Source organism: Dicentrarchus labrax, unplaced genomic scaffold, assembly GCF_905237075.1.
Source record: "Dicentrarchus labrax unplaced genomic scaffold, dlabrax2021, whole genome shotgun sequence".
In the NCBI taxonomy this organism is placed as follows: domain Eukaryota; kingdom Metazoa; phylum Chordata; class Actinopteri; family Moronidae; genus Dicentrarchus; species Dicentrarchus labrax.
In genome coordinates this window covers 2,898,031-2,917,210 of record NW_026136717.1, presented here as the reverse complement: position 1 = coordinate 2,917,210, position 19,180 = coordinate 2,898,031, and the positions used below count along the sequence as shown (strand labels likewise).

The 19,180-nt window shown below is 40.4% G+C and overlaps 1 protein-coding gene and 1 long non-coding RNA gene across 2 annotated transcripts; both read right to left on the bottom strand.

Moving 5' to 3' along the window:
* Nucleotides 1-3,301: 3,301 nt before the first annotated feature.
* Nucleotides 3,302-4,606, bottom strand: LOC127379445 (uncharacterized). Its single transcript, XR_007888308.1, has 3 exons — nt 4,279-4,606; nt 3,914-3,972; nt 3,302-3,326 (listed from the first exon to the last, which is right to left on the bottom strand). It is a non-coding gene; the product is annotated as an uncharacterized LOC127379445 (long non-coding RNA).
* A 5,986-nt stretch (nt 4,607-10,592) lies between these two features.
* On the bottom strand, nt 10,593-19,091 carry LOC127379441 (uncharacterized). Its single transcript, XM_051429049.1, has 5 exons — nt 18,665-19,091; nt 14,140-14,321; nt 12,979-13,170; nt 12,818-12,895; nt 10,593-10,976 (listed from the first exon to the last, which is right to left on the bottom strand). The coding sequence occupies exons 2-5, from the start codon at nt 14,283-14,285 to the stop codon at nt 10,784-10,786; spliced, it is 609 nt and encodes a 202-aa protein (XP_051285009.1). The 5' UTR covers nt 14,286-14,321; nt 18,665-19,091; the 3' UTR covers nt 10,593-10,783.
* Nucleotides 19,092-19,180: the final 89 nt, after the last annotated feature.

Genomic DNA, 19,180 nt, shown 5'->3' with positions numbered 1-19,180 from the left:
TTTCTTCTTTTTTTATGAGGGAATGAAATAATAGAACACATTTTCCCAGACCAATACAAAATGTGTTATTTACACAGGCAAAAACTGACACTGATGTCATTATGGTGTGCTAGTATGTAGTATAGTATTGTATTAGTATAGATGTAGTAATAGGTAGTAATGTCCAATAATAATAATAATAATGTCCTGGTTCCGGTCATGTAAGGCACTTTGTAACTTTGTTTTGAAAAGAGCTTTATAAATATGTTTAAAGTTTATTATTATTATTATTATAATGTTTTAAAGAGTTCGGTCTAGACCTGCTCTATTTGAAAAGTGTCCTGAGATAACTTCTGTTATGAATTGGCGCTATACAAATAAAATTGAATTGAATTGAATTGAATTATTATTGTTATTACTAATATATCTTGTCTTTTATCCTTGCATTCTCAATTATTACACTTGCATTGTAAACATACCTTGGGGCCATCCAATAAATCAGATTTAACTATGAGAAGCAAAACAAAATAGACACTTTTATTTTGAAGGCTGATTCACTCCGTTTCCGGTCTCGTTCTAGCCAACTTCGTGCGTTGAGCCGGTTCTACGGAGAGTGCCGAACTACTTCAGGGCTCCGATTGTTCTGCGTCTTTGTGATTGACAGACATACTGAGGAAACCAATAATGAATGTTGATGATCGCCAGGAACGAACCCGTGCCGTGCCGTGCCAACGGTGTTTCCGTTATCTGCTTAAAATGCACACTCTGTCCCTGTTGAGTAATCCTGCTGGAGCACCGCTCCGTGCCCCCCTCCCCTCTATGAGCCTCTGAATGTCTCAACCTTTTACAAAGTGCTTCCTCCCTCTGCCTTTGTTCTCATTGTAAAGAGCTTCAATAGTGAGAAAGCACAGTGCACAGACACAGCAGTATGTACAGGAAGTTACATACAAGCACTTCATAGCATGTTCCAGTTTAAAGTTATTCATATTGCAAAGTACCATATATTAGTGTTGATCTCTGTAGTGTTACCTCATATTCCTGTTGTATTGTCTATATGCTTAAGAGGCACTATCATTGTGTTTTGAATTCATATTAAAGATGGAGTAGCTACAGAGATAATATTATAAATAATAATCAGGCTCCTCTGGCTTGTTCTAGCGAGTCCGCTGGGCCTGAATGAAAACAACTAATTAGAGGTGAGAAACATGAGTGATTGTTGAGTCTCAGTCCCAGGGTCAAATACAGATGCTTTGGGATCCTGGGAACATAAGGGGAACTGCGAGGAGCCAGAGGAACCAGATTATCTGTCTCAGCAAATATGACAAAAAGGACCCACGAATTATAGAGAATGACCACTTTAAATGTCACTTTGAAGCTTCCTTAATATCCCTTCTCTTTTCCCTTTGGAGAAGTTTAATTTAAATAAATCAAAAATTCCAATTATGGACCCATAATTGATCTTCCTTGACATACGTTGTCCCTGTTACATTATAATATGCCGTATTTTGGCACTATGACTTATTCTGACGTCTCTGCTCTATTGCAACATTAAATACTGAGGAAACAAAACATTGCTCCCTCTATCACGTCCTATAAATCAGTCAGCCCTGCCCATCTACCCTCTGGCAATGACAGCTGCGGCCAGATGTCAGGAAGTCTTTGAACCGGCAGTTCTGGCAGGATGGGGTGGAGGTGGAGCGGCCACTTTCCAAATCCCCCCGAGGAATAAGAAAACGGGCCACACTCCAGTGCCAAGCCGGCTGGGAGAAAGCCACAACATGCCTTTTTAATGAGTGATTGACAGGCACTGAGGGCTTAATGGATGAGGGGCCACGCCTGTATTATAACATAATGGCCATACGTGGCTGGGTGTACATTACAGACCCTCACAAAGACTCACATTTAGCACTGAACATGCTTGACCTGAAAGATTAGACTCTGTAGAACACTGTTATGGTATTGATTACATTCTAGTCCAACTGGGATCATTTCTATGGAAAGAATTGTCTTTTTTTCTAGTAACTTCCTAAAACACTCTTAGTGACCATTTCATGTCCTTAAGGACCATGAAAAGCTCTATAGGAGCCTCTCTGGGCACCTTTGGGAGACCTCCATGGTGGCCCTGTACTCTGATCAGTGCTGGCTCTGTGTTCTGCCAATACCACTGTGAGAAGCCCAGTATTGAGTTAGTCTGCAAGTGTAAACAAGACAAATACTTGCCACAGCCGCAACAAATATGCAGCAAGTCACTCACTTGACTGTTCATGTTTTGCAGAGGGAAACACTTATATCCTCCGGCCATAAAATTATGAACCTCTTCTCACTTTTTAATTCAATGACTAGCACATTTTCTTCCTGTTTGTGTCTGCGTCACTGGGCACCTGCCTTCTCCTGCTCCCTGTAGGTCAGGAGTGGTAGGTTAGCATAATGAACGCTACTGGGTGCTGGACATAAGGTGGAAGATGAAGCCATCGGTGAGAGGAATGAAACATTGAAAAAACCAAAGAGCAGTATGGAAATGATGGTGCTTTAATGTGGGGGAAACCAGAGTAGTGTGTAAAAAAAAAAAAAAAAAATGTAAAAAACAATTTAGATTCAAAATGTGCACATACATTTATCATAACCACTACTTGAACTAGAATGAAAAGGATGTGGGAACCAGAAGCTGTATGACATCTTTCTCTTGTCTGTCTCATGGAATATAACTGCTCACACTTGTTGGACACCTTTGAACTCTGAGTCAGTGTGGATTGTACAGATGGACGCAGTAGCTCTTACAGACCGTGCCTCAACGTTTTACAACAAAATGACACCCTAGTGTCATTAATAACAACATGATCTTGTTAACAGCTGTAATTACAGCTTCAAGTCTTTCTTCGCAGGTCAACAGTCGCGTTAGCAGCAGGGAATTCAGAGTCTTCTCTGGTCCATCACCTTGAGCTTTGGGAAACATCGATCTGCCCTTTTCACCATTTTCTGACATTTTATGAAACAATCAACCAATTTGTTGATAAAAGGAAGGACAATCAGTAAGGAGAATAATTACAATCACAACTGCATTTGGTTGCTATTGTTTCAGTAGCAGTCCTAATTACAAACCTGCAGCTGAAAATAATATGAATCCCAGAAGAATTTAAATGTTGACTAAATATGTATCTGACACAGTGACATGAAAGCTTTTATGACTTATTTTCCACAAGCTCTCTCTCCTGAAATTGATTAGGTGATCACCTGGATCACTCTGCTGATCTTTCTGAGCTTATTTTCTCTTCTCATTGACAGTCTTTGTCTGAGTACAGACAGCAGTTTGCAAAGGGCAAAGGTCCAGTGTGTCCATTTAGGAAGATCTGTTGGCAGAAATGGAATATAGTATTCATAGGTATGTTTTCATTAGTGTATATTCACCTGAATATAAGAATTGTTGTGCTTTTGGTACCTTAGAGTGAGCCATTTGTATCTACAGAGGGAGTGGGTCCCCTGGCGGAGTCCGCCATGCTGAGTTACCATCTTTCTACAGTAGCCCAGAACTGACAAACCAAACACTGGCTCTAGATAGGGCCTTTTGCTTTTTTAGTAAGTTTTGTGGCCACTGCAGTTTCTCCTACACACTCCTACCCTGAGCTGTATTCAGTTTGTTGCAATCTGTAATGCCACTAAGTCCTACAGACTGGTCCTTTAACTGGTTATAAAACAGTCTCAGTTTAATAATGATGCCTCTATGAGCTTTTCCATTAGTACTTTTGGCCATGCTGAGTCAAACCATGCCACGCTGAGTTGCATTTACATCCAATACCACTTCAAACGTGCCATGCCCAACCCGCCTACAAGAATCTCACTGACTGAGGTCAACCCATGACGACTTACATGTCACTTGAGTATAAACAGTCTTGGTGTGTGAGCATAAATGGTGGTGTATGTTTCTTGAATTTATTACCTAGAGTTTAAGAAGAGTGCAGAACCACAAGTCATTAGCCAGGAAAGCAGACTTGAAACCTGTGAATGAACACACACACACACACACACACACACACACACACACACACACACACACACACACACACACACACACACACACACACACACACACACACACACACACACACACACACACACACACACACACACACACACTCAATGGGGATCATGAAGCACTGTTCACAGACAATGGCTGTCAAAGGAAAGGAAAGTCTGGCTTCCTTCCCACCATTCACCAGCAGACAATACACTTCACACACACACACACACAAGTGTCTAGTACACATTATGGGCTTTGAAAGTCAACACAAACATGATACTCACTGATGAGCAGGTCAGGCTTTTAACCCTCATGCTCCTCTGGTCAGCTGTGATGTGTCATCAGGCTGGAGTCAGTGACAATCATATCGTAATTCTGACAGAAGACAGCCGGTCACTTCACTGGAAACCACTGGTTGTGTATGATATGATAGATATGGTCCTGTGTTTGTAATCCATTCTGCAGTCTTTCTTCATATGTATTCAGTGCATGTTCCATTCATCTGAGACTACTGTCCACATAAAGCTGAGTCATTTATAAAAAAAGCTGTTTATGTGCGTTTACATGGGATCTCTATCCACACTGAAAGGTCTGCACAGCAGTATCTTTTATGTCGGCAAATAGAACTGTGCAGGCAGACCCAGTTAAACCTCTTTTTAGTCCCCCATTAGTTGTTCTCTACAGTTTGTTTGTTTCTGTTGTCAGACAGCTGAACGAGTAGGAAATCCCCATTTGAATGGGTCTCATAAACAAGTTTAATTAAAAACTACCAACGAACAGAAAAGTTGGAGGTGACAGAACACACACTGCCTGCAGCAGCCTTTATTTGATTCGAAACAACTTTGCTGTCAATTAGCTCAGCTATCTTTCTCAGCTCTGATCAGTTGCTTACGTGCTTTGGTGGATTCTTGTAAATACGATTAGGAGCACTAGGAGGAGCCAGAGGAACCTGTTTTTTTCACAGATTATTTTTCTCGTGTACTACTGTCAGGATATAGTGAAAGTTTCAGAGAATTTGAAAAAAAGCTATTTTTATCAAATTTACCTCCAGCAGCTTTAATGTTGAACAGTGTACCTTTATTTATTTATTTATTTATAAAATATGCTTTAACGTAATAGGTCAGAAATGATAATTGTTGGAACTGTGGTAAGTATTTTGTGAGGTTTATTTTGTTTCTGTCAAGTTTGGTGGAAAGGTTGGTGGCAACATAAATGGAACGAAGCCTGCGAGCTAGTTCAGGCAGTCAACTCGAGCTGCGCTGCTATACACACATGACATGCCTTATTCCATAATCACTAACCAAGCGCACCCTTTCAATTTGGCGGTCTATTTAAGCTGCAAAATTTCCCAGCTCTCCCTCTACCTTTTCAATGCCACTGTTGCCTTGCATCACATCACGGCTACTCTGTAAGCTATTGCTGCCTGCTGCGCTGTAAGCCCCACCACCACCCCAGCATCCACCTGTAGGCTCCAGCTAGGAGTAGGTATTTGCACATCACTCCCCAATATCTCTATGTAAACATATCTGTGGGGAATGATGAGGTCGGCGCCTAGATGCCAAAATCTAAATATGCTATACTGCTTTAATAAACATTTCAAACTTGATTTGTCTGACTGAACTGCTGTTTCTAGAGAATGCTTTCCATAATTTTGTCAGATGCTTAGAACAGCAATCTGAGCCTGTCTGGCAAAAACAAGAACTGTTAAAAAATGTGGACCTGGGAAGTGATTTTCTTAATTTTAAGTTTATAAGCCACATTGTGATGGCCGCCCTAGCAGCCACACATTGAGGCACAAAGCGCATGGTGGTAACTCTCTTTGTTTGATTATATTTAGGCTTAGAACATTAGACACGATTGACAATAAATAACTGGACACAGATTTTGGATTCATAATACATAGTTTTATTATCCGGTTTTGACAGTAGTTATCTTTTTGGGTGCACACAATTAGTTAACTTTTGTTGTCAATTTTCTGTAGTATTAGGTTCATTCAGGTTATTTTTCATTGCATTAATTCATTTTTCTTTGAGTTACCAGTTCCTGGGTGCTGCTGCTGATGATGTTGCATGGCTGACAAAGGAAGTGCCGGCAGATTCAGAGACACTTAAAAGGGGTTGGGCCGATAATTGGGCTACACCATGTTGGCTGGAATCATGGGGAGAGGAAGTGATTTCTCTTTGTTTGAGTTTAGTTATTTCTGATTATTATGCTTTTTGATGTTTAGTATTTCAGTATTTTCCTTAGTTAATAATTGGCTGCATTATCTGGATATTATTGGAGGGTATTATGGTTTGTTTAAATGTTATGTTTTAGTCTATTCCCCCTGTGTGTCAGAGTGGCCTGATCAGCCACTATTTAAGTTCCCCCAATGTCTCGGTTTAATTGGGTTGGTTTGGTGTGTTTGTTCAGTATGTTTTGTTCGTTCAGTTAATGTAGCCTGAGTTAAGTTCTATTTAGTTGACCTCTTTTATGGGCCCAGAACATTTTGTATCTTTTGTAAATTGATTATTTTTTTGTGAATAAAAGGACTTTTTGTGAAAATTTACCTTTGACTCCTCATGCCTGCCAGCTCGGTCCCTGACACACATGATAAAGAGAATCTGGACACATTGCTTGGAATAGTACAGGTCTGCCTCTACCTGTCTGCCAGCTGGGCCTCATGCCCCACATAACTGGCCAGTTTGGCACACCAGTGCTCAGCATCTGCTGGGAAACACACAATGAGAGACTGCCTTACACTGGGAGCTGCGGGGAGATACACACAGGCATTTAAATACAGACGGAGGGGGGCAAAGAAAGAACATCCAGTTCCAAAGCAGGGAGTCGAGCACAAGCAGAGGAAGGAACTGAGATAAGATAACAGTAGCAGAGAGGAGAATTGATATGAAAATATTGTGGCTCTGCAAAAGTACTGAAAGTAGAAAGGGGGTTTTCTAGCAGAACAAAGCATGTGGTAAGAAGTTGGCGTGTGTCAACAGGAGTGTGGAAATAGCAAACATTTCACAAGAGAGACAAACCTTTTGTCTCTTGCTTGATCTGTTTTACAGTTACAGTTCCTGAAACTACTGCTAATCTAAATCAGTCTGTTACTTCCCACACACGTGGCAACTAAGAACACAGAACTCTACCAGGAACCCTAGAACCACTTCTGTAAAAGCAATGGGTTATATTTAGTATTGAATTAACTATGTAAGTTTAAGTGCCTCTTAAAGGTGCAATATGTAAGAATGTTTTTTCAAAGATTAACTAAAATGATAAATAGGAGATAAAGTAATAACTGTTCTGATGATATGTAAAAGATGTCTATGTATTATATTGCAGAGATATCTACTGAAGTTAGCCTGCTAACAGCTAGCTTCAGATAGTCCTGTTCCATAATATCACTTTGTACCTTTGTGACAGTGAGTCACTATAGCACCCGAACCAGCAACGGTAAGATGGTTTAATTGCTGGGTTTATCGCCTGGTACCCTGTGGCTGACCCCGCCATAACCCCTGCTCAGGCCATAAAGTCACCGTAAATCACCGTGGTAATGTATTGCCTGTCACCAAACTGGCCTCCATTGGTCTTGGAGGCTTTGTTCGGTCCCAGTGCGGCCATGTTCACTGGGAGGCTGCTGAGCCTGGTTCAGTTGCTGACTTGTTCGGCTCCAGGCTCTGGTGCCCATTCTGTCACCACTCGTCGCCAGCATACAACTGTCCCAACCATAGCCTGAAAATCCCCTCCTTCTCCAGGTGGTACAAAGCTCCTGTACTTGTGTTGTAAACACCATCACTCTGAGCTAACTAGCTAACTGGAGCTACAGTTGGCAGCAGTTAGCGGATAATCTGGTGATATGCTGCCCTCTATTTGTTTGGAGTATAATTTCGACAGCTGGTTAATTCTCACATATAGCGCCTTTAAATCACAATTAGCAAACATTTGCTGGAGTTTTCCCCATTTCTACTTAAACCAGGAAGACATATTATGGTTGACATTAACATAAGAAACAGGCTCCTGTCAATCATGGACAATCCACTGCATCCACTGCACAGCACCATCTACAGGCAGAGGAGCCGCTTCAGTGACAGGCTGCTGTCACTGTCCTGCTCCACTGAAAGACTGAGGAGATCGTCCCTCCGCCACGCCATGAGGCTCTTCAACTCCACCCAGGGGAGGAAAACCATAAAACTCTAAACTCCAATATGTCTGCCCTGTATCAAACTGTACCACCTGACGCAGTGCACCCTGCATAATGTGACCAACTGCTTATGCACCTTAGGCCTTTCAAGCACTGGATTTGACCATGTAGTACCTGTGGATACTGCTGGAAACTGTGAATTTCCCCTTGGGGATGAATAAAGTATCTATCTATCTATCTATCTATCTATCTATCTATCTATCTATCTATCTATCTATCTATCTATCTATCTATCTATCTATCTATCTATCTATCATAAGGGGATTTGTGGGCAATGAAGTTCTTCAAATGTTCAAAAACTCCAGCCAGTAACAGCCAGTTAACTGACACTTTCATTGGGCCCAACTCAGTGCCAGGTTGCCAGGTGACACTTGAAAGCCATTTGGCTACTCCACAGCAAAGTAACCAGTTTAGCCGTAGGGACAGCTGCCAACGGCTGCAGGCGGTTTAGGACATTTCTCTGTACCACAGTGAACAGAAGCTTTAAGCTGTACGAACAGTGTTTGCACATGCAGCCTAGCAGCCACATTATAGTAGATCTATAGCTGAATGCACTTCACCTGCATTCCCTGTCAGGGGAAAACACCTTAGCCATCTGATCTACAGCCTCTGAAATGGTGGAAGTCATAGCATGTGACAAAAACTTTTAACCAAAGTTAAAAATGACTTTTCAAAAACATATTGTTAGCATCAATTGAGTTGACACATCATGAGTCCTTCTCAGCCTGTTGAAATAGTTGTATAATATCTTATGTATTACAGAAAACATGCATTACAACTGGGGATGTGGAGTTTAAGTTTGTTCTGGGTGTTTATGCTATGCCATGGATGCTGAAATGTTGCTAGGCAGCTAGACTCGCAAGACCACGTGAGAATCCACCAGTGCGTTGCGCAATGCAGGCAATGAGCCAATCAGAGGCAGAGTTTAAAGAACTTCAAATTAAAAACAGACACAGTGAGTATTTTATAGGCTGATTCCAGTACTTTTAGACCAAAACTATTTAAAATTTGCTACTTCTAGGCCAACAAAATTAAATAAATGCAGAGAATTACTTCATTCAAATTCAGAATTTTACTTGAATTTAGACCTTCGTTGGAAAAGAAAGGCTTTCCTTTTGGTGTCTTGGAGGGTTGAAGTAAGGGTGTGTTGTGTTCAGGGGAACATTTTGTCACAGTTCAGCACAACACTAACAAAGCCCCAAACTCTCAGACAAAGGAAAGTCAAAGAATGCCAAACAAAAAGAGAGAAAACACAATGCCACTGTGACAGGAAGAGGAAAACCACATTACAGATGCTCTCACTGATTTTTTTACAGCGCTGTATCTCCCACAAACCCCAAATGTCCTCCTTGTTCACTATTGATTGAGTTCCACAATTTTCATTTCAGTTTAAAACATCAGCAGTGAGAGAGAAGCAAAATTAACTATTTACAAGTATTTACAAGCTACAGGCAAAGCTGGATGATGGACCAGGCGAGTGGGGCCAGTGCCCCCAGGGCCTCGGACTTCCAGGGAGCTCCAAGCATCAGGCTGCACGTGGCTTTTGATTGAAATGCTCCGACAGGTTAAAACCTGGGTGCTTGAACCAGAACAGAGCCGGTTTCCTCAGCACTTTAAATGTGAGGGCCACAGACCCCACTGCAGGGTCCAATTATTTTCATGATTGATTAATGTGAGGATTATTTTCTTGAATAAACTTGACTGATGAATTAATTTAGTCTATAAAGCAGCAGAAAACAGTGATAATATAATTTAAAGCCGAAATGACTTCATCAAATGACGTGTCCGACGTATCAGTCCAAAACCTGAAAATATTAAATTTACTTTAAGAGCTAGAAATTCTGTCTTCTATCTTTGAGAAGCTGGAACGATCACATTTTTGGCATTTATCTTTGAAATATAACTTACCTGTCTTATCTGAGTTACATTACTATTTTTAGATGGGTAGACTTCTTTTTATTTTGACTGACTGATTGTTCCTATTTACTGCAAAGTTATTTATGAACACTATTTCATCTGATTCTTATTTATGCCCTTTCTCTCTCTGGGAAATGGAAAACTGAGGCTTTCTGTTTGGCTCCTAGTTCTCCCTAGTGGTGGCACCAAACACAACACCTGTAATGCATGCAGCTGCAGCCCCATTCCCCCTATGCATCCGAAACAGGTTCACTGAGATGAATAGGCTGAAAACTGTGCAAAGACTGCCCCAGTTGTATCAAAGACTCTATAATTTGTCGACAAAAAACTTTTTATGCCTTCAGACAACATATATAAGATCTTGCGTGTTCCAGCTTTAACGTTGATGACCAAGCACTGTTCAAACCAACAGTTTAATTGTAGGAAACATCACTTTCCAAAAACCCATAGCAAGCATGTGAGGCTGAATTTTGGAAAAAATCATGCACACAACATGTATAATATTTCTGTTTTTAATTAGATAATACAGCTATATAAAACATGGTGTTTGGATTTGAATATTAAACTCTGTGTAAACATCCTGTAGCTTCAAATATGAGCTGAAACAAGCAGATACAGAACAGACAGTGTGTGATTGTTGGCAGTGTGCGGGTGGATTTTCAGGGAAGGCTTCAAAAACGTAATATATCCTATTGTCTTATGAGAGTATTTGACTTTTTGTGTATGTGCGTGTGTTTCTTTGATGAGTCCTCCTTCCTCTTTCTGCTGCTGTGGCTGCTCTGCTGCAGCCGGTAGGTTTTTCTTGCCTGGGCTCTCTCCTTCTCCAAGACCTCAGTGTCATCCAGGATCTCCAGGCTTGGGATCTGACTGATGACGTATTGTCTGAGGATGAAAACATATTAACCTTTTACTTCTGCTGACTGCAACACAATAAAAAAAGTGGTAGTGGGAGTGGGAACCTGACATGGGCATCTCTATTTCCACAACACAATGGGAGGCAACATTAGAACACTATTTAATGACGTTACACAAATAAAGACAAAACACAGAGCTCACATTACAGTGTGCACATTAAAACAGACTGATTGGACAGTATTATGTTGTGGCATTGTCCACTGTAAAGAGATTGAGGGGTGATGTATTTGAAACCTTTCATGTATCACTAATGTACACATGAAACCATGTCCCTCACTTTGTTTACTTGCCTTAAAAATGACACGATACATTCTAAAACTAGCACAGTGCAGCTCTTTGCTATTCATAGAACGGAGCCTGTAGTGCACTGCATGTCCCAGTGGAAGTTGAGAAGAGAAGACGGTTAATGTTATGGCATAGAGCATTTTAGGTCTGCACCCTGTAACTGAATTCAATTCCAGCAAGTAACCAGAGTCATCATAAATCACATCATATGTTTTTAACAAACACATTTCATGAAAATCAGTTCAGAATTAAACAAGTTACAGTCAGTAATGAAGTCTGCATCTCTCAATATATATTGTATAGTTTACTGATGGATCTTGAGCAGACACATAGTGGTGACATACAGTACAGCAGCAGCCATTGTATTTTTGCTCTAGTGGAAAGTGTGGCCTGAATCAGACTAGGTAGGCTTTGTTTTTAGCCTAGCAGTCGTTGATCACTGGTGCCCCTATTGGCCAGTTAAGAGGACCATTGGCAGTAATATATAAATAGTGGACAGAGCTTCCGGGTCTGTGAAGTGAAGCCTACGTGGAAATGTCTTAAACCTGAATTCTTTCTAATGGCCAGCAGGGGGCAGCTCCAGAAGTCTGATAGTAGGGTGTCTCAGGGAGAAATGGCCGCTGCTTGCTCCAGAAAAATGGCGATGGCCATAATGCAAATCTTAATGTCGTCAATAAAGTCGTTTTGAAGATTAAATGGACCCTGGAAATTGATTAGGTCCCTCTTATGGTCAGTAAATCACTGAACCAGCTCTGATAAATGAATCAACTGTGTCAATCAAATACTCTGTCCCCCTACCTCCCTTTGTTGGCTTTGGTGTTGTGTATTTGTAGTACTGTAGTGTTATGTTTTATTTTTGGTTTCTTTTAACTATAAGTACAATAATAGACTGATCATTCATAAATACATTGCTGTTAGTCAGACCCATTTCCCCAGACACCACTGGTCTAATTCTGACCAAAGAGAGCACATTTTTGCACCATGTTCCTACAATGAGCAGACAGGGGCGCCAAAGTACAAGTAAAACTGTCTTTGAAAGGCCATAACTGCTGCACCATTGGTCTGGTTTCGATGGAACTGATACATTTGAGATGTACAACATGTGCTGACTTGTTTTGATGTCCAGTTCAGGGACAACATCTGTATTTTCTGGAGGAAGAAGTATTCAGACCCCTTACTGAAGTAAAAGTACTCATACCACACTGTGAAAATGCTCCATTACAAGTGAAAGTCCTGCATTCAAACCCTTACAGAAGGAAGGGTTTTCTTGTTTTCTTGTTTCTGTGTCAGTTCATCCTATAGTTTGTTTAGCTTAAGATGTAGGAGAATTTTCTCAATCTGTAAAAGAACTCTTTTATAGTTCCTCCAGGTAGCTAAACCCCCAACAATCAGAAAATTGAGAGCTGTTTATAATCATAGTTATTGCAAAGAAACATGTAAGAGAATATACAGAGCATAAACAGGGAACTTTGATTTTATTATTTAGCGGGGAAAAAAGCAGGTAGTGGACGCCATGTGCTCACCTGTAGTCTTTGTACTGGGTCAGACTTCCTCCATTGAAATAGCTAGGTGCTGCCTCATTGTTCATCATACTGAGGATCCTGCATTTGAGAGAAATACAGAAGCATGAAGGAGGAGGGAATGAAAACCACAGTACTTCTGTACCTCTGTAGAACATGCTCACTTTATGTTTGGGAACTTCCGTCGGATTTCCTCCACAAACACAGGCAGATTGTTGATCTTGTTCTTGTTGATGCACACGGTGGTGACACTGGGCATGTAGGGGAACTTGATGTGAGATGTGTAGTTGTTGCAGTCCAGGATCAGAGTGCTGAGCTTCTCCAGCTGACCCAGCAGAGCCGGGTTCCAATAAGGTCTGAATGAAGGAGAACACGGCCAACTCACACTGCTCAGGTTGGTCAGTCGATATATATACTATGTGTATATGTATGTTTATTTGTGTGATTCATAGAATTGATCCTGCAACAGGATTTATATCCTACAGTATATAGTGAGATACGTATTAAATAAAAAGAATGGCCATGCACTGCTGTGGACAACACCTAAAAAAGGCCCATCTAAATCAATATCAGTCTAAATGTATGCTATATTTAGAACATTGTCACTGCTTTAACTTGCCGTCAGACGGGGAACTGAAGAGTTTATATCCATCTGTGCTCTCTTCAAAGCCACCAAACTCCATTGACAATAACAGCAGTTTTATCTCATGGCACACAGGAGTTTCTGGTCCACTGCTAACTAATATTTACAGGAAATAATGGATTTATAAACTAATATCTATCTGTCAGTCCAGTAGTTTTTATCCAGACAGCAGCGCAGCAGTTCAGTTTATATATGTCAGTCCCTCCAGGATTTTGTGGCCTTTTGGGGGGTTTTAGTGGCCTAAAATGCCTGATTTCACATCATTCACATTTTCTTTAGTTTCTGATGTTTTCAGGCATTGTTTTAGCGATGAAATTGTGGGAGAAAGTGAAAATTGTGAAAAACATGTTTTATAATTCATTAAAGATTGAATGCAACTTGTCCCAGTGAGAATAAAATTGCTCCTAGATGGTGGCTTGGTCAAATTTGCAGAAAAGACGTCGTGATTGGACAAAATTGCAAAGTTGTGCAGATTTCCAAGGGATTGGTTAAATCTGCACAAATTTTTGCGATTTATCTATTGTCCCTGGCCCCATCCAAGAACCCAGGTCACCTCTCAGCTCCATGAAACACAGCTTTTTCCCACATTGCGAGATTTCCTAAATATGTATCTGTCACCATGCTAGCATTGTGGCTTCACCTAACGTTGGTCTTTAAGCTCCTGGTGGTTAAGAAAGGATACTCATTCAGGAGATTGTAACTCAGGTCCAGCACCTCCAGAGTGTCCATCTGTGTTAGAATTGTGTCATAGGGGATTTCTGTCAGGCCCTGGTAGGCAAAGGAAAGCCACTGAAAGTTGGAGGCGTGGCCCGGGGTATGATGATCCATGATGAACCCCCCAGCAGGGTCACCTCCTCAGTTCCACTTTTAGTGATGGAGATTAGGAGATAAATCAGATGATTATGTCATGATCAAACCTTGAATGACCAACAAAATAAATGGTTAAGAGACGTAAACGTTACAGGACAGAGTCAGAAGGGGTCAGAGAGGGATTGGGTTTTGAGGTTTGAGGTTTCATGGATGTTGTTTAAGCTTTATTATTGTCATTCAGATCCCCCATCCCTTCCAATGTACATAACTTTTCTAGAATGTCTAGATCTATGGTCACTGTAATGTAATCTGACTCCACCTAAATGTACAAATTTACTTGATTGGATGTCTTTAAGCCAGTGACAATGTTCCACATCAGCCAAGTGGACTGCCATAGAGCCACACCGCCTTTTCTGAGCAAACATGGCCAACCGTGAGGCACCTTTTAATCTATTAATCATGTTGTTAAAGTACATCATTTGTGTTTAAACTGTATTAAAGTAAACATAAAACATTACATTACTAAATAAATAAGGAATACTGATTCTGATTTGATTTTCTAATGGTACAACCAGCTTATAATGCATCCTATTGATTATGTATAGACATTATTGATCTCAGAAGAATTTGAACATACTGTTTCCTGCAGATAAAATTTAAATCCTGAAGAATTTAAAATGTAAAAAGTTTTAATTTAGTTAAAATAATTTAAATATTTATACAATGTGTTTTAAAGCATCACTTAATCCATTGGTATGAATGAACCATTCATGAAAAATGAAAAAAAAAATCATGTTTTTTGCTGAAAAAAGTCTATTTTTTATTATAATTTTTAATTAAGGGGTTCATATATGGGAGTCATTTAATGTATCTTTCCAATCCTTTTTGAAGTCCTTTTCTGACTGGTGACACATGCTTTAAGCGACGTGATCATCAGTTCATCCAAGTTCAGGAACTTTAACTAATGTAAACTCAGATATATATTTAGACTGTTTTTCTGTTATCGATCTTCATCGGTTAACTTCAATAATTTCTACATCGAAGCCATCAACCTGTCTGTTGGACCCAATCCCAACTAGGCTGCTTAAAGAAGTCGTACCCTTAATTGGCACTTCTTTACTGGATATGATTAATCTTTCTTTATTATCAGGATATGTACCACAGTCCTTTAAAGTAGCTGTAATTAAACCCCTTCTTAAAAAGCCCACTCTTAACCCAGGGGTTTTAGCCAACTATAAACCGATCTCTAACCTCCCCTTCCACTCTAAGATTCTGGAGAAAGTAGTCGCCAAAGAGTTGTGTGACTTTTTACATAACAATAGTTTATTTGAGGATTTTCAGTCAGGATTTAGAGTTCATCACAGCACAGAGACAGCTCTGGTTAAAGTTAATAATGACCTTTTGATTGCTTCAGACAATGGACTTGTCTCTGTACTTGTATTATTAGATCTTAGTGCTGCATTTGACACCACTGACCATAATATTCTTTTACAGAGACTTCAGCATCAAATTGGCATTAAAGGAACCGCACTAAGTTGGTTTAAGTCATATTTATCAGATCGTTCGCAGTTTGTACATGTTAACGATGAATCTTCAATAAATACTACAGGTAGTCATGGAGTTCCACAAGGTTCTGTACTTGGACCAATACTATTTACTTTATATATGCTCCCTTAAGGCAAAATTATTAGGAATCACTCCATTAACTTTCACTGTTATGCAGATGATACGCAGTTATACCTATCAATCAAGCCCGATGAAATTAATCATTTATCTAAATTACAAACATGTCTTAAGGACATAAAATCCTGGATGAGCTGCAATTTTCTGATGTTAAACTCAGAAAAAAACGAAATTCTTGTACTTGGCCCCAAAAATCTTAGAGACTCACTGTCTAAAGATATAGTTACTCTAGATGGCATTACCTTGGCCTCTAGCACCACTGTCAGGACTCTTGGAGTTATCTTTGATCAGGATTTGTCATTTAATTCCCACATGAAGCAGACCTCTAGGACTGCCTTCTTTCATTTACGTAATACAAAAATTAGACACATCCTATCACAGACAGATGCAGAAAAACTAATCCATGCATTTGTTACTTCTAGGCTGGATTACTGCAACTCTTTATTATCAGGTTGCCCCAATAAGTCCATTAAAACGCTCCAATTAATTCAAAACGCTGCAGCACGAGTACTGACAGGAACTAGAAAAAGAGATCACATCTTTCCTGTACTAGCTTCTCTGCATTGGCTCCCTGTAAAATGTAGAATAGAATTTAAAATCCTCCTCCTCACCTATAAAGCTCTTCATGGTCAGGCCCCTTCATATCTTAAAGAGCTCATAGTACCGTATTACCCCTCTAGAACACTACGTTCTCTGAATGCTGGGCTACTTGTGGTTCCTATAGTCTCTAAAAGTAGAACAGGAGCCAGAGCCTTCAGTTACCAAGCTCCTCTCCTGTGGAACCAGCTTCCAGTTGTGGTTCGGGAGGCAGACACCCTCACCACATTCAAGAGTAGGCTTAAGACATTCCTCTTTGATAAAGCTTATAGTTAGGGCTGGATCAGGTGAGTCCTGAACCATCCCTTAGTTATGCTGCTATAGGCCTAGACTATCGGGGGATTTTTCATGGTGCACTGAGCTCCTCTCTTCCTCTCTCTTTCTGCACTCATTCATGTTCCATTAATGCATGTTACTAACTTCACTTCTTCCCCGGAGTTCTTTTTCGTCTCACAGGTTCTTATCGATCCTGGTGGAGCCTCCTGCCATGGTCCTGCTAGATTGCCATTACCAATACTGTTGTGTCTCTCTGTCTCTGTGTCTGTGTCTGTCTCTCTGTCTCTCTCTTTGTGTCTCTGTCTCTCTCTCTGTGTCTGTCTCTCTGTGTGTGTGTGTGTGTCTGTCTCTCTCTGTGTGTGTGTCTCTCTCTCTGTCTCTCTCTCTCTCTCTGTGTCTCTGTCTCTCTCTCTCTCTCTCTCTCTCTCTCTCTCACCCCAACTGGTCGAGACAGACGACCACCCACCTAGAGCCGAAGGATCTGTCCTAGGTTTCTGCCTTTTAACAGGCAGTTTTTCCTTGCCCTTGTCACCAAGGTCTTGCTCATGGTGGTACTGTTGGGTCTCTGTAAATGCTATAGTTCGGTCTAGACCTGCTCTATTTGAAAAGTGTCCTGAGATAACTTCAGTTATGAATTGGCGCTATACAAATAAAATTGAATTGAAATCAGTCAAACTGATGTCTTCAGTCCCCTGACTGGATGACTGAGCTCCTGTGTGTGTGTGTGTGTGTGTGTGTGTGTGTGTGTGTGTGTGTGTGTGTGTGTGTGTGTGTGTGTGTGTGTGTGTGTGTGGTGTGTGTAAGTGTTCTGATGCATATACCCAATGAAGGTTGGACAGACCGAAATCTTTCAAAGTATTTCAGCAGCGAGACAGTGTGCAGGAGTTCTTCTCATTATTTCCAACCTCACTGTGAAGACTGTTGCTCATCAAAAAATAGTCCCAGCATGGAACTCCCACTCTAGTTGGTTTTACATTTTGTGTTCAGATTACCACATGAGATAGAACATGTTCATTTCTGAACCTTAGTTGTGTTGATAGGTGTATTTTTAAGCTTTGGTTAGTTTTTATGCTAAGCTAGGCTAACCACGCCTGACTCCACAGGCATGAGAGTGATATCAATCTTCTCATTTTACTCTCAGAAGATCAACTACTATGTTTAAGTTTAGAGAAAACAAACACCAACAGAAACTGTAAATTCAATTGTCAACTGGCACATTTAATGATAACCTGGACGCATTAACTAGTGTACACAGACAGCAGTGATGGTTACCTGATACGGTGAGCTAGCTGACGGTAACATCATCTTAAAATGCTAAGATATCATAGAAATGAAAAAGAAACTAAACTTTTCAGTAAAAACAGCAGACAAACTAATGGAGGTCACAACATGATGACCTCCAAAATGTCTACTGCAGGGTGTTATGTCACCTGAAAGCACTCTTTATTCTGCATCTTATTATGGATGAAACACTCAGAGGCACTAATATTAAGGTTAAGTTCATTCAAAATAGGACCACTCTTTAAAAAATAAAGTGAGTGATGAATTTTTCATAGCCCATGCCTGCAGCAGCTGCTGCTAATGCACTTAACATGTGACCTACCAGCAACTGGCTCCATTCAGTTCAATACTGGTAGTGAATTATCAGTCAGAGTGGGTCTCAAAACTTAAAGGGCTTTCCTCCTGACTGACTGATGTTCCAAATGCTGCTATCATAAGTTTTACAGAGAACATTTTTAATCATTTACAGTAATAATCAACCATAACTTTTAAACAATTATAAATCTAGATTTAGCAAACACACATCACGTATATATCTGTTCAGTTTTAGCGGGACTTACCGAGATGGAGAGGCTGTGGTGTATCTGTTCAGTGCATGCGAACCTCTGAGAAGTGCTCACAGCTCATATAAAAGGCCCTCTTTCATACCCCGGCTGTAGATCACATGATGGGGATAATCACATTGCCGCTTAACCTTGTGGTGCAGGACCCACTGGCCCAGATCTCAATAACCTCCATAGTGCTGGATTCTCAAAAAGAGGACAACAACAACAACATCGGCTTATAACCAATGCAGAAATGTCAACATTTAACAAGATTTGTACCAAGTGACAGCTGGATAGCTGATCACAGACAGTGGTATATTATTGGATTAATAAATAACATTTCCTCTATAATATGAGCTTATTTTAGAAGTTCACACAGACACTTACATAAGATCACTCACAGGGCACAGCACAGATTAGAGTCTGAAATCTAACTGGAGGAATTCTCACAAATTCTCCTTGCAAATACTGAATACTATACAAATTACTCAGACATTTTGATGAACTGATTGTAGAAAATATTCCATTAGA

Coding starts and splice junctions, on each gene's coding strand:
- LOC127379441 (XM_051429049.1), bottom strand. CDS start 14,285: ATGGATCATCATACCCCGGGCCACGCCTCCAACTTTCAGTGGCTTTCC. Junction 13,171..14,139: donor AGTTACAATCTCCTGAATGA/GTATCCTTTCTT, acceptor TCCTTCATTCAG/ACCTTATTGGAACCCGGCTC. Junction 10,977..12,817: donor ACCCAGTACAAAGACTACAG/GTGAGCACATGG, acceptor TTTCATCCTCAG/ACAATACGTCATCAGTCAGA.